The sequence below is a fragment of the Stegostoma tigrinum genome, chromosome 44 (genome assembly GCF_030684315.1).
Source record: "Stegostoma tigrinum isolate sSteTig4 chromosome 44, sSteTig4.hap1, whole genome shotgun sequence".
Taxonomy (NCBI): Eukaryota; Metazoa; Chordata; class Chondrichthyes; order Orectolobiformes; family Stegostomatidae; genus Stegostoma; species Stegostoma tigrinum.
Window position 1 is genome coordinate 4,801,884 of NC_081397.1, and position 26,236 is coordinate 4,828,119.

The 26,236-nt window shown below is 45.1% G+C and overlaps 1 protein-coding gene across 4 annotated transcripts in view; it reads right to left on the bottom strand.

The window, feature by feature from the left end:
* Positions 1-25,522, bottom strand: part of LOC132207092 (uncharacterized) — a 180,613-nt gene extending 155,091 nt beyond the window's left edge. The window contains exons 1-3 of one of the 4 annotated variants that reach the window (XR_009443325.1): positions 24,944-25,522; positions 22,695-22,905; positions 14,158-14,310 (exon numbers count right to left, since the gene is read on the bottom strand). Coding sequence is in view for 1 of the 4 variants with exons in the window: in XM_059642259.1 (XP_059498242.1) it covers positions 25,025-25,522 (498 nt within the window). In the remaining 3 variants the exon portion in view is untranslated. Of the gene's footprint in view, positions 1-14,157; positions 14,311-14,372; positions 15,460-22,694; positions 22,906-24,943 lie in introns of those variants that run through there. The other 3 variants (XR_009443327.1, XR_009443326.1, XM_059642259.1) reach the window with 3 other exon arrangements.
* Between the last annotated feature and the right edge of the window lie 714 nt (positions 25,523-26,236).

Below are 26,236 nucleotides of genomic sequence, written 5' to 3' on the forward strand. Positions count from 1 at the left end.
GCAAGTCTGGCACCTGCGTTCACGTCAGAAGTAGCTCCCCTGTTTTATTTTACATTCGGCATGAAGTGTGTGTTTGAAGCACAGCTTTTGCTGAAATTAACCCCTTTACCTCAGGACTTTCCTTCTACAGATTTTTTTTAAAACTTTGTGCCACGAGGCAGCATGGTATCAAAATGAGGAAGGGTCACCGGACCCAAAAATGTTATCTTTTTTTCCTTTCCAGATGTTGCCAGATCTGTTGAGGTTTTCCACCAACTTTGTTTTTGTTCCGTTATTAAGTATTATCCCCTCTCTCCCAGCAAACAGCATGCCTGTGCTAATCACAGATATAGCCAATTGTTTTCAACGCTCGTACAACACTTTGTCCTTTTCCCTTAACTCTTTTGAAAAAAAAACAGCACAGAGGCTGGGTTCCATCATCAGGCACCCTTCATTTACTAGAGCACACTTTCGGCCAGCCCGGAGACAATTCTCGAGATTCTAATCGTCTGGTTATTTTGGCCAGACAATGCTGTCCTGATTGGGCAAGGTCAATAACCCCTCACGGCCTTCGTAGTTCAAGTGCTCGACCTGGTCCCAATTATGACAGGTTTACCTTGAAAAGAGTTGCTTTAGAAATTTACCACAATCTGTCCTTAGTTTGGCTGTATATTAAGAAATTTCACACACAATTACTGAGACAATTAACTTAAATTCTATTGCATATCGCAACAAAGTTGAGGCTACTCAAGTCACCAAGTTAGGCCTCACAACCCAATGTGGCTTTGAACTAATTCATAGTGAATATTCACTATGATTCCAACCAACAGTGTCTGTCTCTTAGTGCCCATAGATAGATGCTTGTGAAGTGTTGTTCTCCAGGGTTCTCCTGTCAAAAAGCTCTGGATTGAACTATGACACAGATTTCTGTCCTTCAGGTTTGTGGAGGTATGTTATTGACGGTCATGTTGAGTATTTCGTTCAAACTATTAATTACTATTTCAGTCTTCATAAATCTGCAATTTACTACCTCATCAGATGAAATGCCCCATCTCCTTTACACTTTTATTTATTTGTAGTATGTGTGCATTATCTATTTGTGACCCATCCCAAGCTGCCCTTGGTAAAGTGATGGTGTGCTACCTTCTTGAGCAGCTGCTCTCCCCACAATGGCATTGGGAAGGGCATTCCAGGATTCTGATGCAGTGAACGCGAAAGATCGTGAAATATTTCCACGTCAGGATGCTGAGTGGCTTGGGGAGGAACTTGAAGATGGTGGTGTTCGATTGCATTTGCTGCCCTTGTCCCACAAATGTGAAAATGGTCGTGGGTTTGGAATATGCTCGCTGAGGATCTTTGGTGAATTTCTGAAGTGCATCTTGTAGATGGTATTCAGTACTGTGACTCAGTGTTGGTGGGGGAGGCCGGGGCTGCATGTGGATGTCGTGCCAGTTAAACAGAAGCTTTGTCCTGAATGCTGTCTCACTTCCTGAGTGCCGTTGGAGCTGTACCCGGAAAAGAGAAGGGTTCCCCATCTGACTGGTAACTTGCGCATTGCAGTTTCTGGAGAGGGATTGAGGAGTCAGGGGGTGATTTCATGGTCACAGTATTCCAAACCACTCATGGGAATTGTGTGGCCGTCCTATTCATATGGCAATTTCAGTTCAGTTTCTGTTCAATGGTGAACACCAAGGTGTCGATAATAGGTGATTCAGTGACAGTAACATCGTTGAATATCAACCAGTGATACTGAAATATTCTCTTATTGATGATAGTCATTGCTTATCCTTTGTGTTGTGTGAACATAAATTGCCACTTGTCAGCCCAAGCCTGGATGTTGCCCAAAACTTGTTGCATTTGAACATGGACTGCTTTAGTATCTCAGGCGTCATGAATGGGGCTGAACATTGTGCAGTCGTTGGTGAGCATCCCCACTTGTAATGGAGGGAAGGCCATTGATAAAGCCGCTGAAGATACAGGGCACTACCCTGAGGAACTCCAGCAGAAATTCCCTGGAGCTGAAATGACTGATTTAAACCAGCCTCAGTCAACTTCCGATTTACCAGCAAATATTCTGACTAGCGGAGAGTTTACACCCTGTTAACCCATTGATTCAGTTTTGCCAGAGCTTCTTGACGCCACTCTCAGTGGAACGCAGCCTGACGTCAAGAGCTGTCGTTCTCACTTCAGGTCACATTCGGAATAAGACTGTATGCTGAATCACAGCTTCTTGCGAGTAACTCCTTATTTTTTGCTTCAGGGCAATCATTTGTTCTTGTTGCATAAGGCTACCAGTTATCAAGCAAGTGTCGAGGTAATTTTGCTCACATATCTTGTACTCATTATTTGCAAGGTATGATAATTATTCTTAATCGCCAGTGCAATTTCCTGTCTTTGATCCTTTACTGGTTATTCCAGACAAGTAGTTCAATCCATAAACTCTTAGTACGTCTCTGAATTTTGTAGTATTACAGGCGCTACTATTTACTCACGGTTTAAATAGGATAAATAAATTTGAGTATAACTGGACATTTCACGGTATCTTGGTTTATTTCTGAGTTGATTTACTACACTATGTACATTTTGAAAGTGCACCTTTTCATTATCTGTTACTGATATACATGAACTGTAATGAATCAATTAATTAGAGAAAAGTGATTGATAAATAAAACACAAATGCAGTAATAAAGTAATAAACATGGTCAGAAGGTAAACAGATGAATAATCATGTCAATAAAGATAATAAACTATTACTGTGAAATAAGACAAATTCCTAGTTATAAAGTTAAAACTTCTGAACAGAACTAATTCCCATTTCAAGTGCTGCACATGTTGCTGACGTCAACGTTGAAACGTGACAGAAATATACATCAAATCCACAAAACAAATGAGAGAAAACACAAAACCTTCTGACCGTACATATATTACCTCCCCAATTCCAGATGCCATTGCACCAAGAACATTACTGCATTTTTTGACAGATCTTTCTTGATTCAGTGAGCATCAGACTGAAATTTAACATGTCATCTGTATGCCTGTGTGAAAGTCTCTTTTATTTATTTCAAATGTTCCTTTCATGTGGGGCTTCTGGACCGCATAGTTTTGCGAATTGTCAGAAGATATAATCATTTCTCTACAGAAGTCAGTGTCGACAAAAATAATAAATTATTTTTTCTTGTTCACCAATTCCATTATTCCTTGGCACATGGGCATTTGAGAGTCAATTCAAAATGTCGACTCAGTGATGGGACAAGACATGTTATGAAAAAAAATTATCTATTAAGCCTTTTGACATACATTTAATTCCCTCACCTGTATATTCAACTCCACATTTTTTTTCCCTCTCTCCAGTGATATGTGAACCTTCAAGGGTACAGTCAAAAGTCTAATTACCGCTGGAATTGAAACTACATCTGGTTTGTCCGTTGTGCACATTGATTTGGGACAAATAATAATTTTATCAATCTATTGGGATTCTCTAATGGGTGTCCCTACAAAGTGTCCCCTTGTTCTCCTGCATAAGGAAACCTCCCTAACTCTCATACAGGTTGTACTTTGGATCACCCAAAAAATTCCAACTGTTGTAACATTTAATGGTTTGTCACCTGTACACATCAAATGTATCCCGAACCCATTCCATTCCTGCCAAAACACGGATTTTCAGTCTTCGCTTTTGTTAATCACCTGAAATCACATCCATTCTATTTAATGTTCTGACCTGACCATAAACTTCAATATGATCATTTAGTCTGTCTAATATCCCTTTAAAGTGTGAAGTTAGTTGAGTTAATTGATCACTTGTCGCATCATTGTCTATCCTATTCATGCAGGAACGGTGAACGGCATGTGTCTGCAGCATCTCCGATCAATCGTCTACATTCTCTGTTACTTTCTTTCTCTCTGATTGTGTAAACCTCTTCATTGAACAATATCTTGATCAATTCGTTATAAATGTTAGGGAAATGTTCTGGACACCACGTTGGTAACTGAATACCTGAGAGATTCAAAACCACCGGCACCGATTCGTGCTGAACTTTCCGAACAATAAAAAACAATAAAACATAAAAATAAAAACAATAAAACCCGCACTTCAAATAGCCATCCCTCCTTCGGGTCCTTCTTTTTCTGACAGGGCGCTCCACAGGGTTTTCAGGCTCTTCCCATGTAATAATGAGCGTGATTTAAAGCACTGTGCAATTGTCAGCGAATTTGGACTTGATTTCCATTTTGCAAGTAAAATTAAAGCATGAGATTGTGGTGGCAGGGAACGGGGCAGGGAGGCTTCTCCCAACTCCACAGATCTGAACGCATCAATGTTTGATGAGTTCTGGAATTAGACACCTCATTATATACACAAGTACACAGGCTACAACTGGCTCTGCTGAAGGACTGGCTGAATACTTTGGCTCCTGTGTCCCTCACAAGACTGAGAGCGTCACGTCCGTATTAATATTGTGAACGCCACCAAGCCACGGAGGCACATTTGCTGATGTGTGACACATTACGTCAAGTGCAGATCTTTGTGTTTATTTTCGAGTTCCCAGTATGAATTGCTGACCTGCTGTCAATGCCCCGCTGCAAACTACAGCAGCTCCCCACATCATGCATGTGTTCACCCGAACTAAAGGCCCACTCCCTGCCATGGACAGGACCAGTGTCATCTACAAGATCCCTTGCAGAGACAGCGAGAAACACTACATCAGACAAACAGGAAGGAAACTAATAACAAGAGTGCATGAACACCAACTGGCTACAAAAGGCACGACCAGTACTCACTCATCTCAATCCACATGGACAAGGAGAACCACAACTTCGACTGGGACAACACCAAGATCCTGGGACAGGCCAGGCAGAGGCAAGCGCCAGAATTCCTGGAAGCATGGCACTCCACAAAGCAGGCTGTGAATAAACACACTGAACTCGATCCCACATGCATTCCACTGCAGAAGAAACCCGGATGTGAGGCGATCCATCACAACAGACCCCAGAGTTTAAAAGCCAGGCAGGAAAACCGACACTTCATCAGAGGCTGCATTGAGGATGCTTCTTTCATTTACTTTACACACAAAAAAAATACTTCCTCTGCATGTCATGGAGCAGACACCTCAGCACCTCTTTCACAACCACCTCGTGAAGAGAAACCAAGCGGAAGAAATCACTCTTAAAGGCAAATATTTTCATACATCTCTCTCTATCGCGCTCTCTTTGGACTCTATCAGCACCACTTCTCACCCCTCCCCTTCCCCACCATACCACCCCAAATCCAGTCTCCAGGATAAATACCATTTATTCCTGACTGCTGTCAGTTGTGATGAAGAGTCACCAGACTCGAAGCAGGAAATCTGTTTTCTTCTTACAGATGGTGCCAGACCTGCTCAGTTTCGAGGGTTTACTTTAATAATTTTGAAGACAATTTGTGCTGGATAATTCACGGTTGATTTAGCCAGCAAATACACCAAAACAAAAAAGCTGAGCTTTCTCCACTGCTACTGCGGGGTTGAGGTCTGACTCCCTGCACTCTCATCCAGACATTGTACTATCTCTGAGTGCAGACAGAATCCAAAGTGCAGGACCAAGCTTACGCTTCTGCCTCCTGGAACACAATTGCCAGATAATCACCCCCTGATTGAGACACTGGCCTGCAGAGTTCAGACTTTATTACATCGTCACTGAGCTGCTGTTTCTTGACCTGCAGGCATTTGACATGACCTTGTCAAACCAGGTATTTAGAAATATAATGCCATGAATTCAGCAAGCTGCTTCAGAAAGAGAGGGAGACAGTAAGGAGGAGACAGGCTGATACACAGAGTGAGTCAGAGAGATAGACAGAGAAAGAGCAAAAATAAAAAAAAATGCAAGACAAAGACACACAGAGAGGCAGTGAGAGAGACAGAGTAGGGAGACAAATGGTGAAAGAAACAGTGTGTGTGTGAGAGACAGAGACAGACAGGTAGAAACAAAGTGTGAGAGGAAGAGAGAGAGACAGCGATTGAGACAGAGAGAATGATGTGTCTGTGAGAGACAAACAGAGAGAGAGAGAGAGAGAGAGAGAGAGAGAGAGAAATGTGTGAGAGAGAGAGGGAGTCAGTGAGTGAGAAATAGGTAGTATGAGAGACACACTATGCGGAAGAAAGATCGTGAGAGAAAGAGAGTTTGAGGCAGGGCGAGACAGAAAGAAAGAGTCAGAGAGACAGTGAGACAGACATAGAGAGGGAAAGAATGAGAGACAGAGAGACAATGAGAGAGCAATAGTGAGAAAGACGGTGAGAGAGAGAGAGAGGAGAGCGTTACTGTGAGAGACAGAAAGAGAGACAGCGAGTCAGACAGTAGACACAGAGAGACACACAGAGGCGGAGACAAGGAGAGAGAGATTGATAGAGAAACATGACAGAGAGGGAGAAAGAGCAAGAGGAACGGTGACAGAGAAAGAGAGTTCAACACAAACAATGAGAGATACAGAAAGAGGGAGAATGACAGTGAGTGAGAGACACAGAGAGGAAATGAGCAAGACGTAGGACAAAGAGTGAGACAGACGGAAAATGTGTGTGAGGTAGTCAGTAAATGAAAGAGACAGAGAGGGGGAGGCACTGAGACAGAAAGAATGAGAGAGAGACAAGAGTGCAAGAAAGAGGGAGAGAGAGTGGGAGAGAGTGAGATGGAGAGAGGAAGTGAGCAAACCGAATGGAGAAAAACAGCCAGACAGAGGCACAAGAAAAATTCACTGACCTGAAACACCCTTTCTCTGAGCTAATTAATGACTCTGCCCTTGAGTCCTCAATTTATGTCACTCTCCATGTTGTCCTACTTTTCATTTGGCCTGACGTTTACATCTTGGCAAAACAATCTTCGTGGCCAAATGAAATGCAACATGTCCATCCGTCTCTGAGGTCAACAGGCAGAGAATGCAAAGTGTAAAACAATATTCAATTGTATTTGCATGTACCTTTGCTTTGTGCCCATTTGATGACTAAACTCTGGTGGCTGGTTCCAGACTGTCCTCAACTTGAGACATTTGTTCAGTATTCAACATTTCAAACGTGTGTTTAATTACTTAAAATCTACTTTTTTTAAAATGAGGTAAATAGTTTCATGTGCAATGCTACTGCCATCTAACAAAATACTGTTAAGTTGAACTCTCCACTGGAAGCGTATCCTTCCCTCATAAGATCAGCAATACCATGCACTTTACTGAAAGTCACAAACCATTGAAATCTGGCAAGTGGACAACCTGTCAGTGAAGCATTGCCTCACCACCGCTCCTGGTAATGCGACAGTCTGTGTGCTCTGTGCTTTGGATATCTTGCGTTTAATAGAAGATTTTAACAATTTCATCATTTGTAACAAATTAAATTCCAGTCATGAGCAGAAATCCAACAAAACCTAATCATGGAACACAGGGGAAGGTAAATATTGTTGTCATTCAAAGGAAAAGATGTGTAAAGCTGAATTTGGGGGTGAGGGGGGGCACCTTGTCCTGCAGTGGGAATAAGCAGGCGATTTGAAAAACAGGTTACATGAAAACAATTTGTAGAAAGCTGACATTACACTTCAGGCCTGGAGATTCGGAACACTTTTGAATTCAGTAAAGTGGAATGAACAATATCATGCATGAAGAGAGAAAACAGCACAAAATTAAACTAGGAAGAGACATAAAAGCTTTCCCCTGTATTCCATGATTGGATGTTCTCGGACTTTTGATCATGATTAGAACATAAATTTGTCACAAGTGATAAAACAATTAAAACCTTCCATTTAAAAGCAAGCTGTGCAGACACAGATATGACCAGGGGCAGTGGTGAGGCAATGCTTCACTGTCTGGTTGTCCACTTCGCAGATTTCAGGTGGACTGAGTGAAATCACATGACTGGTGATCTTATGAGGCAAGGACATTGCTTCAAGTAGAGAGATCAGCATAACAGCATTTATTCAGATGACATGCTTCTAACAGTTGCATTGCACGTGAAATTATTCACCTTGCCACAAAAAGTTGAGGTTTTTGAAAACGTGTTGAATTGTTGGATGCTGAAGTACTGTCTCACCTTGAGGACAGTCTGGATCCAGCCGCCAGCAAATCATCATCAAATTAATCTGAAGCAAAGGAACATGCAAACGCAATCAAATGTTTTGTTTTGCACTTTGCATTCTATCCCTGTTGGTGTATGAGATGGATGGACATGCTGTGGTGAAAATCGTTTGGCCAAGAGGCTGTTCTGCAAGATGAACTTGCTTGGAGGATGGCAAATTTTGACAGTGTGAGGCAAGAACTTCCAAAAGCTGGCAGTGTATATTTGCTGGTAACGGGACAGCTGGAAAATGGGAAGGCTTCAAAAGTGAGATAGTGAGAATCCAGAAACAATATGTTGCTGTGAGGGTGAAGGGCAAGGATGGCAGGGATATGGAATGTTGGATGACTGCAGAAATTGAGGCTTTTTCTGAAACAAAGAAGGATACATACGTCAAGAACAGACAGCAGGGATCAAGTGAATCCCGAGGAGAGTATAAAGCCACCAGAACTATACGTAAGGAGGAAAGCAGGAGGGCACAGAGGTGACATGGGATAGCTTTGCCAAATGAGAGTAAGGAGAATCCAAAGGGATTCTACAAGTACATAAGGATAATAAAGTAACGAGGGAGAGAATACAGCTCATTAAAGATCAACTTACGTGTGGAATCGCTGGGGGGGGGGGGGGGGGTAAGTACGAAATGAGTAGTTTGCTTCAGTTTTTTATTGTGGAGAAGGATATGGAATCTAGAAATCTTGGAGAAATAAAGAGTGATATGTTTAAATCATCGATGCCACAGAGTTTGGCTGAAGTTGTCTCACTATTGAAGAAACATGGTAAAGGAAAGCCAGGGATCTATAGAAGGAACGAGCCTGACATCAGTGGTGGGCACGATGTTGGAGGAAACCCTGAGGGACATGATTTGGATGTATTTGGAAAGGCCAGGACTGATTCGGGTTGGTCAGTATGGCTTTGTGCATGGAAATCGCATCTCACTAACTTGATTGAGTGTTTTGAAGAAGTAACAAAGAGGATTGATGAAGGCAGAGCAGTTGGTGTGATCTACATGGAGTTCAGTAAGGCATTCGACAAGGTCCTGCATGGTAGACTGGTTAGTGAGGTGAGATGATGTGGAATATAGCAGGAACTAGCCATTTGGATACAGATCTGGCTTGAAGGTCAAAGACAGAGGGAGGTGGTGGAAGGTTTCATTTCAGATTGGAGACCTGTGACCAGTGGTGTGCCACAGAGATTGGTGCTGGGTCCGCTCCTTTTCCTTGTTTGGTTGTGAGCGTATGACATGAAAATGAGTCATGCATTGGACATAGAAACATAGAAAATAGGAGCAGGGGAAGACCGTTCAGCCCTTCAAACTGTGGGATGTTTTAATTGCCACTGTTTTAATTGACATGAGTGAACCAGATGGGTTTTTCTGACAATCGGCAATGGATTCACTGTCATCATTAGATTGTTAACTCCAGATATTTATTGAATATAAATTCCCACATCTGCCGTGGTGATCTGAGTCCCTCAGTGCTGAACCCCACTGACTGCAGCACTCCCTCAGTGAAGCATTCCCTCAGCCAGGAGTGCTGCAGTAGGGGTGCTGCGCGGAGGGAGTGCAGCACTGAGGGAATGCTGCAGTAGCGGTGCTGCGCTGAGGGAGTGCTGCAGTTAGTGAGATTCAGCACTGACGGACTCAGCACTGATGGCGGGGTCTCAGCACTCAGGGAATGCTGCACTGAGGGGTTTCAGCACTGAAGGGAGTGCTGCACAGTGTGGGGTTAGCACTGACAATGGATCAGCACAGAGGGATGTCAGCACAGATGGAGTGCTGCACTGAGTGAGCGCTGCTCTGAGGTGCGGGTCAACACCGAGGGGATTCAACAGAAAGGGTGCTGCACTGAGGGGATGCTGGTCTCGAGGGGCTGGTGGAGTCAGCACGGTGGGGATGGTCAACACCGAGCGAGGGCAGAACTGAGGGAGGGTCAGCACTGAGATGGGAGGGCTGAACATTAAGGGAATGCTGCACTCAATGGGGTCAGAACTGGGGGCATGCTGCACAGATTGGAGTAGCACTCAGTGGTGGGTCAGCACTGAAGGAGTGCTGTACTGTAGTGGGTCAGCTTTGGGGAGGTCAGCACAGCGGGAGTGCTGCACTGAGCGAGTGCGGCAATGAAGGAAAGCCAATTTTCAGGGAGTGCCGCACTGTCAGAGCATCAATAATAAGGGTGTGCTATGCTGTAGAAGGGTCAATAACAAAGGAATTCTGCACTGTCAGGGGGTTAATATTAAGGGAGTGCTACAGTTTCAGAAAGTTAATGTTGATGGGGGGGCAGCATAGCGTAAAGTGGCGATGGCTAAGTGGTAAGTCAAGCTGCACTACTGAAGGGTCAGGACTGAGAGAAAGCTACCCTCTCAGAGGGTCAGTATTAACGAACAGCTTCACTATCAGGAGGTCAATCGACACAGTGCTCCAGCACTGAGGCTCAATATTAAGTGGCTGCTATAGTGTCAGAGGGTCAATGATGAGCCTGTGTAGAAGTGTTGCAGAGTAATTACTGAGGGAGTGCTGCATTGTCAGTGTCATCACTGAGTGAGCTCCGCACTGTCAGGAGGCCAATTTTTAAGGAGTGCTGCACTGTCAGAGGGTCATTACTGATGGACTACTGCACTGTCAGAACTGTCAGTCATCACAGAGGATTGCACTGTCAGAGGGTGAATGTTAATGGTGTGCTAGACAGAGTGCGGTCAGCACTGAGGGAAGTCATTACTGAGGGAAACTGCCATCTCAGAGGGTCAACAGTTAGAGTGTGCCAGAGGGTCAGTGCTGAGGAATTACAGCACTGAGAGACGGTCAGCACTCCCCCAGTCCTGACTCTCCGACGGTTTAGCGACTCCCTCAGAACTAACCATCTGGCAACAAGGTACCAACTCAGAACTGACCCTCTCTTTGTTTTGACAATTTAAACATGAGGACGTTCAGCACTTCCTCAGTACTATTGCTCCCTCAATTCTTATCCCATTACAATGAGGCACTGCATTAGTACAGCCCTCTGACAAAGTAGCACAGCCTCAGAACTGACCCATTCATAATGAAGCTTTCCTCAGTACTGACCCTCAGAGTGTTGCTCTAACACAGCACTGACACTCCAATCCTGTAGCACTGTCTCAATTCTGACCCCGTTACAAGGAGGCAACAGCTCAGGATTGACCCTCTGACAATTATGTAGGCCCGCAGATCTGACACTCTGACAGTGCTCGAAGACCTCAGTCCTGTCCCTCTCATGGTGAGGCACTTATTCAGGTCTGACCCTGTTACATTGATCTTCCTCATTGTTGACCCTATCGTGGTGCAGAATTCATTGACACTGACCCACTCCCAGTGTGGCATACCTTTAATAATGAATGTCTGACAGTGCAGCATTCTCTCAGTATTGACCCTCTGACAGTATTTAGGGGAGTGCTGCACTGTCAGAGAGTATGGACTGAGGATGACCTGCACTGTCAAAGGGCAAATATTAATGGAGTGCTCGGGTTAATTTTAATGGAGTTGTGCAGTGTCACAAATTCAACATTAAGAGAGTGCTGTGCTGTGAGAGGGCCAATATGAAGTAAATGCTCCACTCTCAGAGGGTCAATTTGATGGGAGCATATCTCTCTGACACTGTCTTATTGGAGGGTCAGTTCTAACGTAGTGCTGCTCCGTCCGAGCGTTCGTATAAAGGGAGTGACGCACTATCAGATATTCAGGGAGTGGTGAAATGAGGGGGCGTCAGCTCTAAGTGGGTGAGCACTGATTGTGTGCTGCAGAGAGTGGGCTCAGCACTGAGGGAGTCCTGCACTGAGAGGCGGGGGGAGTCTGCACTGAGGGAAGACAGCAATGAGAAAGTGCTGCATAGAGTAGGGTTGCACTGAGCAGGTGCTGCAGTGAGGGGGGTCAGCACTGAGAGAAAGCTGTACTTTTAGATGTTCAATATTAGTGTGTCCTGCACTGTGAAAGGGTCAATATGACGGCAGACTGCGTTATCAGAGAGGCAATGATGAGTGTATGCTGCACTGCTGAAGTGTTACAATTGAAGGGGTGTTCCATGGTCAGTGTCGATGGTAAGGGACCGTGGCATTCTCAGTGTTATTGCTGAGAGAATACCAGGATGTTGGAGGGTTAATACTGTGGCAGAGATACACTGTCAGAGAATCAATCATCAGAGAGTACGCACTGATGGAGGGTCAGTACTGAGGGAGTGCCTCATAATCAGAGGGTCGGTTGTCTGGCAGTGCTGGAAAAGCTCAGCAGGTCTGGCATCTGTGGAGGCGAAAACAGAATTAACGTTTCCTTCCTCAGAACTGTTCTGAGGAAGTTCCCCAGCCCAAAATGTTAGCTCTGTTTTTCTCTGCACAGATGCTGCTGGGCCCGCTGAGCTTTACCAGCAACTTTGTTTTTGTTACTAATTTACAGCATCCACAGTTCTTTTGGTTTTTGTTGTCTGACAGTGCTTGTTTGTTTGTGCACCAATCTCTCAATGTGGATTGAATGAACCATCTCACGGGACAGAACCTCAGTTCATCAACCCCCACAAAATGGGCCTCTCAAAGTCTGCCATATCCTTTGTAGTGATCTTCGCAGCAGCTGCACTCCCTCAGTGTGGTCCCTCTGATAGTGCAGTGCTCCTTTAATATCGACCTTCTGAAAGCACAGCACGCTCTTAATATTGGCCCTTCAACAGTGCAACACTCCCTCAATGATGACACTGTGACAACGCAGGATTCCCTCAGTACTGGCTCTGCACGCCCCTAAGATTGACCTTGTGACAGTGCACATTCCCTGAATATTGGTCATCCAAGAGAGTGGCAAGTTTTCCTACACTACTGATCTTCTGGCAGTGCAGCATTCTGTCATCACTGACTCCTCGATAGTGCTGCAACATGCTTCTCATTGATCCCACCGCCACACCCCTCCACCCGACAGTGCAGTGCAGCACTCCCTCTGTACTGACTCAACATTCATATTGATCCCCTGATGGGCGGTTCCCCTTCATACTCACCCCCTCAAAGAGAAGCTCTCTCTCATCTTTAACCTTCTGACAAAGCAGCACTCCCTTAATATTAACCCGCTACCAGTGTGGCACTCCGTTACAACTGAACTTCTGACAGTGCACAGCTCCAAAACAAAATGCTCCTCTGAGTGTTGCACACACTCAATATTGGCCCTCCAACAGTGTAGCACTCCCTCAATATTGGACTTCTGACAGTACTGCGCGACTGATCCTTTGACAGTGCCCCGTCATATCAATCTTCTGACGTTATAGCACTCCTTCAGTACTAACGCTCTGTGGGTGCAGCATCTTCTCAGGACTGATTCTGTGATATTTCAGCATTCCCACATCACTAACCCTCTGACAGTGCAGCCCTCCCTTTATATCAACCCTCCAACAGTGCATTATTTCCTTAATATTGGACCTCTGATTGTGTGATACTCCCTCAGTGTCAAACTTGACAATGCAGCACTCCCTCAGAAATAGAGATAACAAAATGTGAGGCTGGATGAACACAGCAGGCCAAGCAGCATCTCAGGGGCACAAAAGCTGACGTTTCGGGCCTAGACCCTTCATCAGACAGGGGGGGATGGGGTGGGGGTTCTGGAATAAATAGGGAGAGAGCACATCCTCTGAACTAAACCTCTGAAAATGGAGCACTCTCTCATTACAGACCCTGACAGTGCTACACTGCCTCAGTGCTCACTCACCACAAGTGCAGCACTCCATTAATAGTGACCCTCCGACAGCGTGGTACTCCCCTAATATTGGTCCACTGACAGTGCGGCACTCCCTTCATACTGACCTGCTCGCAGTGCAGCACTGCCCTAATATCAAGCCTGCACCTCTATCAGGGTGAGCAAGTGCCCCATTATCAGCATGTCAATTCTGAGGCAGTGCACAATGCCCTTTAACGTACGAGTCATCATCAATACATAGGTGTCAGATTCTGCGCTGTTGATACGGACGTAGTTATCAAACTGTACCTGTCAGTTCATGTTGTGTGATAGTGGGAGGGTTATTACCAAGCTGATCCTGTCAGTTTCTGCTATATGGATATGTGAAGTTAGTAATCAAAGTGAACCTGTGAGAATCTGTTTGTGAAAATTGGAGTGAAGTTATCACACTGCACCTCAGAATTTAAAAGAAAAACTGTTCATTTGAACGCAGTTATAAAATTGGACCTGTGAAGTTACACTGTGAAACTGGAGTGTTATTAACAATCTGATCTTCTCTGTTGCTACGATGTGGATACGCAAGTGTAGTTATCATTCAGGTCCTGGTAGATTGATATGTGAGCATAGATATTAATTTGTACATATCAGTTTTCATAATACGAATTTGAGAATGTTTTTAGCAAACTGTACATCAATATGCGAGCGTCAATCTGTATTTTTGCCTGTTTCTACAGGGTGAATGATCGAGCAGAGGTAGCAACACACGCTTGTCAGTTTCTATTTGTCAATGTGGCTGAACTTTGGCAGCCAGTAACATTCTCTGTGAGGGTGCAATTTGTTATGTGGTAGCTGTTATTAGAATGATTTAATGCAGAATAGATTCAGCTCCTGACTGTATATTTTGGATGAGTGTTCAGTCTCTCCATCGTCAAAAAAATGACGTAAACGCCAACAGGCTATGAATGCCAAAATGTGACATTATTGACTTGGTCACCGAGCTGGCTTGTTTTTGTTCACACGTTTTGCCACCATGCTAGGTGACATCATCAGTGGAGCCTCTGATGATGCAACATTATTCTCCTCTGCTTGGAATTTACACTGTCAGGCCTGTTATGCTGAGTACTGCTATTTCAGTTTTCATTTGTATGGGTTTATACATAGGGTCATACATGGGATCCAATTCTGTGTTTGTGTGGAGAACCATCTAGGAATTCCTGTACATGTTTGTTAGGCTTAGGCTGCTACGGTTTCTTTATCCAACAAAAACAAAAAGGTGCTGGATAAGCTCAGCAGGTAAGGCAGCATCAGTGAAGGGAAAAACAGTTCGCCTTTCGGGTTCAGTGATGTGTCCTCGGAACCAGTTACGGCTGAGCTGCAGACTTTGCTTTTTGCTCCTGATTTACAGCATCCACAGTTCTTTGGTTTTATTTGGTTACTTTGTCCCAGTTCAACTGATGGCCTTCGTTGTCTGAATGTATCACATACTCAGACAATAAAGGCCATCAGGTCAATATGGGGACAAAGTAACCATGGTAGCCCAAGCCAAACACAGACACACACAGGAATTCCTCGAGGCATGGTTTTCCAACCAGTCTTCAATCAACAAGCACATAGAATCGGTCCCCATATACGAAAACTCAGATCAAAACCAGAAATGACAGTACTCACCATAATGGACCATAACAGTATAAATTCAACTCAAGAGTGGAATGACATTGACTCATTGGAGGCTCCACTGATGATGCCACTGAGCACGGTGTTGTACTGTATGGAAAAGAAAAAGCAAGCCAGTTCAACAAGCAAGTCAACATTATCCACTACCCGAGCTGCAGATCTTTGCCAAAAACTTTAAATGCTGAAATTTGTTCAAACTGGGCAGGTGTGCATTGTGAATGCTGAAAAAAACAAACAAAACTTGTATTTCCTCAGTGTTGTTTGAACAAATCTCACTGGAAATTGACCTCAACGTGTGTCTGACTCAATCTGCTTTGTGACTGCGGAAAGGATGTTCTCTGCTCTGACAGCTGTAACATACCTTCTGTTTGTTAGATGCAGCTAGTCACACTTGGCTTTGTGCCAAGGGAATATTACTTTCTCTTAGTCACTCAAGTATTTGGCTGGAGGGAGACAGAAGAGAGCCCTCCTGTAAATCACCATCAGCCAACTTTGATAATATTTCATTGATCAATGCAATGTTCAGTTAATAATCATGACAATATTTCATTTCAAGTCAGGAATCTGAACAGAATTAGGTGTTTGATGATACTCTTGCTCTGAGCTGCTTCTTTGTCTTGTGATTTTTCTTTTTGTTAATTCCATACCAATTGAGTGAAGTGCAGACACTAAGTGTCCAGATCCACGAATGGGATTACACAATGCGAGTGTGTCTGTGGATATGAGTTTTTGTTTATCTATTCATGTCTCACACAATCTGAGCCTTTGTTAAATTACTTATGTATTCACACAGCAGAGACTGGCAGGGACCGATGAGATTCTGCCCTGTGTTTATTTGAGAAGTCAAACTGTACTTGACCGTGGTTTTCTTTCCCCTTTGTGAAGATGAGAATGTTGTTGTCAGTTCTTACCTGATTGTGTGTGATGTGGGAATGTTTGTGTCAGTTTCTGCAAGGTGAGTATACTTATCCATCTGTATCAGTTGTTTTCTGCTATCTGAATGTAGGAGAGTAGGCTTCAATCTTTGCTTCTCAGTTTCTGCTATGTCAACAGGTGAGCTTGGTTTTTCATCTTTACCTGCAAGTTCCGAGCTTTGAACGTGTGGGTACAATTGTTAACATAATTCTGAATGTTTCTGCTTGTAAAAATGCAACCATATTCATCCAATCGTAATTGTCATTTTCAAACAAGTGAATATGAATATCAGACTGATATCTACATTGTCAGTTTCTGTTCTGTAATTGAGTGTGCTTTTCAGTGTTTAATTAGTTATTAATTTGTATTATTAATTTAAATGGTTAATTTATTTATTAATTATATTATTAATAATATAATTATTATTACTATGCAGTTACTAATTTGTACCAATTTTTCTTGGTTTACAATGTCACTAGAGAGCTGATCTGTACCTGTCAGTTTCTGCTGAGAGTTTATTTATCAAATTGTTCCTGTCAGTTTCTGCTCTGTCAATCTGAGAGTGCAGTTATTAATCTATACCTGTCAGTTTCTGCAAGGTGAATGAGGGAGTTCTGTTATGAACATACACCATCAGATTCTGCTCAGAGAAGTGAGAGCAGTTATGCTGCCACCATCAACTTCGCTCTGTAAATCTGAGTGCAGTTATTCATCTGCACTTGTCAGTTTCATGGTTGTGAATGTGAGTAAGTAGCATTCTCTCCCCAATTGTTTCTTTTTCTTGAATATCAGTTTAGTTATCATCCTGTCCTTGGGGAGGCCAGGGAACTTGGGGAAATAAATATGGATGTCTTGAAAATAGTCTGCATGACATTAACAGGAGTTGTTAGAGGCAGCAAGAGTAAAAATACAAAGTGGCTAAATCGACAGGACCCAAACAAGTTTTTGTAGATTTTCAGGATATCAGGATTTTGTGGGAAGCTGTGTTGATAATTTGAACAAATGACATTGTTTTCTTGCTTTCTTGTAATATTTCAAGAGAAGGATCATCCCATCCCTGTCACATATTGCAATACAAATGTGTGACTATGGTCATCAAATGTGTACACTCAGTTTCTGTTATGTGAATGTGACAGTGCAGTTATAAATCTCAGTTTCTGCAGTGATAATGAGAGTGTAATTATCAGTCTGTCAGTTTCTGCTATATCCATATGGGTTTAGTTATTATCAGTACATGTTAGTTTCTGTCATATGAATGTGACAGTGTCACCAGCCTGCCCCTGACAGTTACTGTACTGAAGGTGCGTGACTGTAGTTACCAAGCTGTAGCTCTCCATTACTGCCATGTGAATGAGGGTAGTTGTGCACCTACACCTTGGCTTTCTAATGATCAATGTGTGAGTGTCGTTGTCATTTATATACCTGTTTGGATTTGCTTGTCAATCTGAGTTTAGTTATCGATCTGTACTTGTCAGATTCTGCTGAGAAAATGTATGATTAGTTATCAAACTGTACCTGTCAGTGTAAACAATGTGAAATCGGGAGTTTTATTATTAATCTGTTCCTGTCAGTTTTTGCTGTGCGGATAGGATAGACGTGTTATCAAAAGTTCTGTCTGTAACTACCATGTGAGCATCGGAGTCTATTTACCGGTCAGTCCCTGTCCGTTTCAGCTCTGTATCCGAGTGTGCAGTTATTAGTCTGCAACTGGTAGTCTCTGCTACATGACTATTTCAGGACATTCATCAAACTTTCCCTATCAGGGAGTGAGTGTGCTGTGAATGTGCTTCGCAATTTGGACTTGCCAGTTACGGTATAGAAATGTAAATAACAATTTCTCCTTGTCAGTTTCTGCTGTATGTGTTAATGAGTGGAGTTAGAAATCTGTACACATGTTTGTACCACACAAATACAGGTACAGATGTGACTCTTTCTCTGTATGTTTCTGCTACGTGAATATCTAAGCATGGTTACCAATCGGTACATGCCAGCTGCTGCTTTGTGAATCTGTGAATTTAGTTGTCAGTCCATGCCTATCAGTTTCTGCTTTAAGAATGTATGAGTGCAGTTATCAACCTGTACCTGTCAGTTATTGCTCCATCTATTTGTTTTGTGCAATGGATTGTGTAGAAGCAAAAGGTTTTGTAACTCCAACAGTGCAGAGTCTAACTGGGACAAGTTATCAAGGGCTATTCATCAGGATAACATCAGCTTTTCTGACTGCATAGTAACATAATTCTGTGAGTAATGCTGTGGAATAGACAGATGTGGAATTCCTTCCTTCGAGTCTAAAGGAAAAGGGCAACGAACAAATCAACTGTATTCAGCTGAATGACCACAATGTTCCTTCTACAGGGAAGGGTATTGGCTAATTCACTTCATTATTCTCATGAATATTACATAACCCTGCTCTGTGGTGTGACGGTGCACGGCAGCAGCAATACTCTTATGATGTGCTGTGGTGGGGATGAAGAAAGCAAAAGGACTTGTATTTTCTGTCTTACAGTGGAGAAGATTTAAACTTATTGAACATGGTCAAACTCTTTGCCAAAAATAATTGACAAATACAAGATTTAGTTAAGTGGATCATTCTTTGTGGCTTTAAATGGTGATTCCATCATTAATGTGAAGAAACAGCATTCTGTTTTCTGGCTTTTTTTTTTGTAATTTCGTTGGGAGGGGGCAAGTGACACATAGAAAACTGTTTAACCTAGTTGCCAAATTCACTTCCATGCTTCCTCACCGACGCCACCCTGCCCCCGATCCAAAAAGAAGTTTTGCAAGCCAGATGGAAAATATGGTTTCTATTCCTGAAGGTGAACATGTTGAGGATCACGTTGTAATGAAGTTGGGGTTGGCAAATCGTATACTGCCATGGCACACTTATTGAAATGGAATGCTGGCTGAATGGGATCAGAATTGTCAGGTGCTTGTTTTTGTCTACGATCAACCTGATGGGCTCAAAGGTCTTTTTTCTGTCCTGTAGACACCTCCTCTGCTTATATAAAAAATGCCGTAAACATTTTGTATGTATCCACTTGTTACCTGTAGTGTATATGGGTATACATTGTTGTTAGTCTTTGTATGTTATGTATTGATACAATGAGCATATTTGGGACTCAATCTGAATCAGTCAGCAGCTTTGTGTGTGTGTCTGCATGTGCTCAGTAGTGATTTGCTACTTGCCAGTAACACTTGTCACACGTGGTTGTTGAAACTAGGCAACATGATATCTTTCTTAGAGGGGGTAACAAGGTGTAGAGCTCGATGAACAAAGCAGGTCAGGCAGAGGAACAGGAAAGCTGACATTTTGGGACTGTTAGAAATGGGTGAAGAGAAAGGGACTCTGCAATAAATAGAGAGAAGTGAGGAGATGATAATGAAAGGTGGATAAGGACCAGATAGGTGGAGAGAAGATGGACAGTTCAAGGAGGCAGGGCTGGAGCCAGTAAAGGTAAGTGTAGAGAGGGAGTTTGGATGTGGATTGGTCAGTTGAGGGAAGATGGAGTGGTCAGGGAGGTAGGGATGATACTAGTTGGCCAGAGGTGTGGGTGTGGGTTGGTCAGTGAAGTGGGAGCAGCAGATTGGTCAGAGAAAAGATGGACAGGTCAAAGAGGCAGGGATCTGCTGGATGGGTTTGGGGTAGAGATATTTTGAAGCCCACATTGGGTTGCAGAGCTCTCAAGCGAAATCTGAGGTGCTGTTCGTGCAGTCTTCTGGTGGCAATGTTGTGGCACTGGAGGCAGCGTGGGATGGATATGTTGTCCAAGGAGTGGAAGGGGGTACTGAAGTGGTTCACAACTGGGAGTTGCAGTCATTTGTCAAGATACGAGCGTAGGTGTTCGACAGAGCAGTCTCCAAGCCTCTGTTTGGTTTCCCCAAAGTGGAGGGGGCCTCATCGGGAACAGCGGATACAATGCACCGCATTAGCGGACATGTAGATGAACATCTGTTTGATGTGGAAGGTTTTCTTGGGATGGGGATAAGGGGAGAGATGTTGCGGCAGGTGTTGCACTTCCTGCTGTTGCAGTGAGAAGTGGGGGTGGGGCTAGTGGGGAGTGTGGAGTGGACGAGGGAGTCAGAGACAACAATCCCTCTGGAAGGCAGATAAAGGGTGGTGAGGGGAAAAAATAAGTGTCCTTCGGAGTGGGGTGAGATTGAAGGTGGCAGAAGTGGAGGAGGTTTATGCCTTGAATGCAGAGTTTGATGGAGTGATATGTGATGACAAAAGGATATTATCTGAGTCTTTGAGAGACAATGGGAACTGCAGATGTTGGAGAATCCAAGAGAATAAAGTGTGGAGCTGGATGAACACAGCAGGCCAAGCAGCATCTCAGGAGCACAACAGCTGATGTTTCGGGCCTAGACCCTTCAGAGAGGGGGATGGGGAGAGGGTTCTGGAATAAATAGGGAGAGAGGTGGAGGCAGACTGAAGATGGAGAGAAAAGAAGATAGGTGGAGAGGAGAGTATAGGTGGGGAGGTAGGGAGGGGATAAGTCAATCCAGGAAAGATGGACAGGTCAAGGAGGTGGGATGAGGTGGTGGGTGGGAAATGGAGGTGCGGCTTGAGGTGGGACGAAGTGATGGGTGAGAGGAAGAACAGGTTCGGGAGACAGAGACAGGCTGGGCTGGTTTTGGGATGCAGTCGGGGGGAGGGGATGAGCTGGGCTGGTTTTGGGATGCAGTGGGGGGAGGGGAGACTTTGAAGCTGGTACAGTCCACATTGATACCATTGGGCTGCACAGTTCCCAAACGGAATATGAGTTGCTGTTCCTGCAACCTTCGGGTGGCATCATTGTGCCACTGCAGGAGGCCAGGACGAACATGTCGTCTAAAGAATGGGAGCGGGAGTTAAAATGGTTCACGACTGGGAGGTGCAGTTGTTCATTGCAAACCGAGCAGAGGCGTTCTGCAAAGCGGTCCCCAAGCCACCGCTTGGTTTCCCCAATGTAGAGGGAGCCAGACCAGGTACAATGGATACAGTATACCACATTGGCAGATGTGCAGGTGACCATCTGCTCAACATGGAAAGCTATTGTGGGGCCTGGGATGGGGGTGAGGGAGGTGGTGTGGGGGCAAGTGTAGCACTTCCAGCAGTTGCAGGGGAAGGTGCCAGGTGTGGTGGGGTTGGAGGGAAGTGTGGCATGAACAAGGGAGTCACAGAGCGAGTGATCTCTCCAGAAGGCAGAAGGGTGGGGATGGAAAAATGTCTTGGGTGGTGCAGTCGGATTGTAGATGGCAGAAGTGTCGGAGGATGATGTGTTGTATCCGGAGGTTGGTGGGGTGGTGTGTGAGAACGAGGGGGATCCTCTGGGGATGGTTGTGGTGGGGTCAGGGTGTGAGGGATGTGTTGCAGGAAACGTGGGAGACGTGGTCAAGGGCGTTCTCGACCACTGCTTTGGTTGGGGGGGGGGGGGTGGAGAGAACAGAAGTTGAAGTCCTTAAAGAACTTGGACATCTGGGATATGCGGGAGTGGGAGCAGATGCAGCAGAGGTGGAGGAATTGGGAATAGGGGGACGGCATTCTTGCAGGACGGTAGGTGTATTCTAGGTAGCTGTGGGAGTTGGTTGGCTTGAATTAGATACCAGTTTCCAGGTGGTTGCCAGAAATGGAAACAGAGGTCCAGGAAGGAGAGAGATGTATCAGGTGAACTTAAAGTTGGGGTGGAAGGTGTTAGTAAAGTCAATGAACTGTTTGTGCTCCTTGTGGGAGCACAAGGCAGCATCGATACAGTCAGTCATTGATATAATGGAGGAAGCGGGGTGGGGTGGGGCCAGTGTAGCTGTAAATGATGGGCTGGTCCACGTATCCTACAAAGAGACAGGAATAGCTTGGGTCCATGCGGGTGCCCGTGGCCACCCCGTTTGACTGTAGGGAGTGGGAGAAGTTGAAAGGAGATGTGGGTGGTGTCACAGACACAGGTGGGAGTTCCTGCATCTGGGTGGGTGGGCGGGGGGAATGATGGTGTAGGCAAGGGAGTTGAGATAATTGGAGATAAGTTTGTTGGGGCGGGGTCATGCAGAGGCAATGGGTCAACAGGGGCAGTCGGGTTTGTGGATTTTGCAATGAAGCAAAAACAGTTAACATGGCGTTGGGGAAAGATGAGGTTGGAGGCTGTTGGCAGGAGGTTACCTGAGCGGTTGAGGTTGTGGATGGTCTGGGGGATGATGTTTTGGTGATCAGGGCAGGGTCATGATCAAGGGGGTGGTAGGAGGAGTCTCTCTCTGTCCAGTTTGAGGCAAAGTACATTTCCTAAATGTAAATTGGATTCAGTTCCTGTTTGAGTACTTTCAACAAAGAGTCACCCGTTAACATGTCAAAGATGTGAATGTTGATGGACTATGAATGATGTTAATTGGAACGAGCGGGATGTCAATTGGCAATGGAAACATTACAAAGAGAAACTTGCCTTTTCTCAGTTGGGATTGGGTGGTTGTTTCCTTGGTCAAGTCTCCGGAAATTGAGCTCAATGTAAGTCTGATTCAATCCGCTCTGACTATGGGAAAGATATTCTCCATTCTGATCACAGGAACATGCCTGCTGTTAGTTGGAAGCAACTGCGCACACTCGGCTTTGTACCAAGGAAATATTGCATCAACTGGTTTCTTCAAGTATTTTGCCTGGAGGAAGACAGAAGAGATATCTCTTGTAAATCAACATCAGCCAAATTTGACAATAATCAAACAGATTAACATATTCAGGTACCTGTTATTAGGATGTTTCTTTTCTTGAACTTCACCTCCCAAAGCAGCAGAACTCCAAAAGCTTATGATTTTTAAATAAGCCTGTTGGACCACAACATTGTGTCATGAGAGTTGTGTCTTTTCTTTAAAAGGCATCAATTTAAACACAAGTCTGACTCAATTCTTACATCGAGCTGCTCCTTGTCTGAGTTTTTTTTAAAATATGAAATTCGATGCCAACTGAGCGAGATTCAGAAACTGAACAGTAATTGCACAGCTCCATCTAAAGTGCTACCTGAAGAGGGTGCACTGGTGACACAGCTCATGTTACCAGATCCCAACACACTGACTGTTGAAGAGAACAACAGCCACTATTTCAAAATGTTGTTTTTTCCCCGAGACGTATGATCTGTTAACTCCAATCTGCGTCCTTGACGGGTATTCGCCGCCCCCCCCCCCCCCCCCCACCTGGCTTCCCCCCCCCAGGCTCCCGGCAACTCGCAACTAACAGCGTGAAACAGCTGCCAAACAGTGAATTGTCAGTGTTTACAAGTCTAAAAGCTACAAGACTGACCCCCAGCAGCTTCTTGCCGCTGTGTCTCCCTCAGCAGGCCCACACACAGACCGAGAAAGGCCTCTCTCTCCCCGCCCCCAGGCCGCTCTCTCTCCAAGTTCCGGGACCAGTTCCTGCTCCGCTCGGCCTCTTACCAACAGCCCCCGGTTCTCCCTGAACTGAGCCCGAATCAATGCCGGTCTCGGAGCCCCCCTCTGTGTCCCAGACTCACATCTCGATGCGCTACCGGAAGGAGCCTGCTGCTCCCTCGCTTCCCTGGGCGCTGGTCTCTCCATTGCGGTCTGTTTCAAACAAACCTCTTCCACTCACTGAGTAAATGCCCCTCAATGGCAGCGCAGGGGGAAGGGCCTCACGCATGCGCTCCTCTGGTCATCAAAAAGCAACATTGGGGACGGGGCCAGTCTCACGCATGCGCTGTTAACCCCATTTTTTTTTTAAACCGAGTTTGCAGGCAGCGCGGACCGGACACGGGATCATTGCCTGATAATAAAATGTGAGGCTGGATGAACACAGCAGGCCAAGCAGCATCCCAGGAGCACAAAAGCTGACGTTTCGGGCCTAGACCCTTCATCAGAGATCTGTTTGTACCAGTCAGGAGGGAAGCGCGGGGTTTTATACAGCCCAGGCAAACTGATCAACCTGCCGGGTAACCGTGGTTAATCAATCTTATCAAACCCGCCGATTTAAACAACTTCAAAGCGATTAATTACAGAATCCCATTTTTTTTTGGGGACATGTTTAGTTTGTAATTGCAATTGCTGCCTGAAATGTATTTCGCAGGTAAATTGAAGCAATAACCGTTAAAACATCGCCAGAGATCGTAGCATCAAAATTAGATAAAATATCATTCCTGGAAGGGTTATACTGCAATATGCAACATTAGTGTCTGGGCAGAATTACAAGCCGTGGGAGGAAATAACCAGATGCAGTTCCAGTGACCCTCACCACATGACACCATCAACATTTTCAGTCTCCGCTCTCGGAAATGTAATATTTGAGTTAATAGAATCAATTCAAGTTTATGCTCTGTCTGCACTCGGAACCGGGACAGGGATAATTTGACTTATAGACGGAGCTGCAGATGCTGGACAATTTGACATAACAAGGTGTAGAGTCGGATGGACAGAGCGAGCCGAGCAGCATCAGGGGAGCAGGAAGAAGGATCTAGGTCCGAATCGTCAGCTTTCCTGCTCCTCTGATGCTGATGGGCTGTTATGTTCATCCAGCTCTACACCTTCTTATCTCAGGGATCATTTGATCCGGGCTCAGCTCTTTCCTGGAGAGATGTGGGTGGCTCTGAGAAGAGCCTTTGGGTTCAGGTGGTGACACGTTACACCGACTGCTTCATTTCTTTGCTGCTTTCTTGGTCACTTTCGCTTTGGCCTTCGCCTTCGTTCTCACCGATTTCGGGGCCGGTTTTGAGGCCTTGGGGCTCTTGGTCTTTTTCACCTTCTTCACGGGAGTCTTTTTCTGAGGCGCTGCTTTCTTCGCCGCTTTCTTTGGCGTTGCTGCCTTCTTGGCGGCCGCTTTCTTTCCTGTTGCTTTCTTGGCTGGGGATTTCTTCGCTGCCACCTTCTTGGCCGTTGTTTTCTTCACGGCTGCTTTCTTGGCGGCTGCTGCGGGTCTCGCCTTCTTTCCCACTTTTGCCTTGACCTGATTCTTTGGGAGTTTGAAGGAGCCGGAGATGCCCTGGCCCTTCACCAGAACCAGGGAGCCTTTCGCCAGGAACCTCTTGGTAGCCATCCTGATCTGTGCATTCTGCTTCTCCACATTGACCCCGCTTCTCTGCAGCGCCTTCTTTATAGCGGCCAGAGACGTCCCCTTCCGATCGCTGTTCTCCCCGACAATCTTCACAATCCGCTCGCCCAGCCCGGGACCGGCTGGTTTTTTCCTGGGGGCCGCCGCCTTCTTCTTGGGAGTCTTGGGTTTAGTTCTGGCGGAGGCTGGAGGAGCCGTTTCGGCGGCTGCACTGTCGCTCATGTCGGGAACTCTGCGCTGAATCTCTCTCTGTCAGACTGAGCTGGGTCAGCAATGAAGCTGCTGGTGGCGGCACTGAGCAACTTCAAGGCAGCGAGCGGACGGCGCGGAGACAACCTGCCCTCAGCTCCCTGCTCCTGCTGCCTCTCTGTGTTTCTCTGTCGACAGAAACTCTCCAAGTCCTCTGCAAATCCGCATCTCCAGAGAGCCAGGCTCGATCGTTCCTGACCATGACACGGGAAGGTTCGCGGCCAAAAAGTTTTCACTCGAATTGACGGCTCCGTTGTCGAGTTACACGCATTTTGCTGTTGCACTGATCGCGCTCTCTGAGCTGAGCGCTGGCATTATCCTCACTTTTGGGCTGAAATCTTGAAATCAACAAATACACAGCCTTGAATTCTAGCTTTCGGGTTTAGTGGGGGAGCAGGTGGATAATTGGAATTGAAAATATTTTCGATCTGCACAAGAGAGATTCGGAAATATCATGATATGAGCGGACAGACAAACACAGTGACGTTAGACTAACCCGCCCGCCCTTTTCCCAAAGTCTCTCTGATTCAATATTCACATCCACACAGTCACAGGCCAGAAACATTGCCAAATGTAAATGTGGAAGGATATCATTTATTTTCCTTTCAGCTTTTGCTCGGATATCAGGGAGTTGTTGGAGATTTTCCCCTCAGTAACTGTTAAAATCTCTGAGGCCGGTGTGCTGGA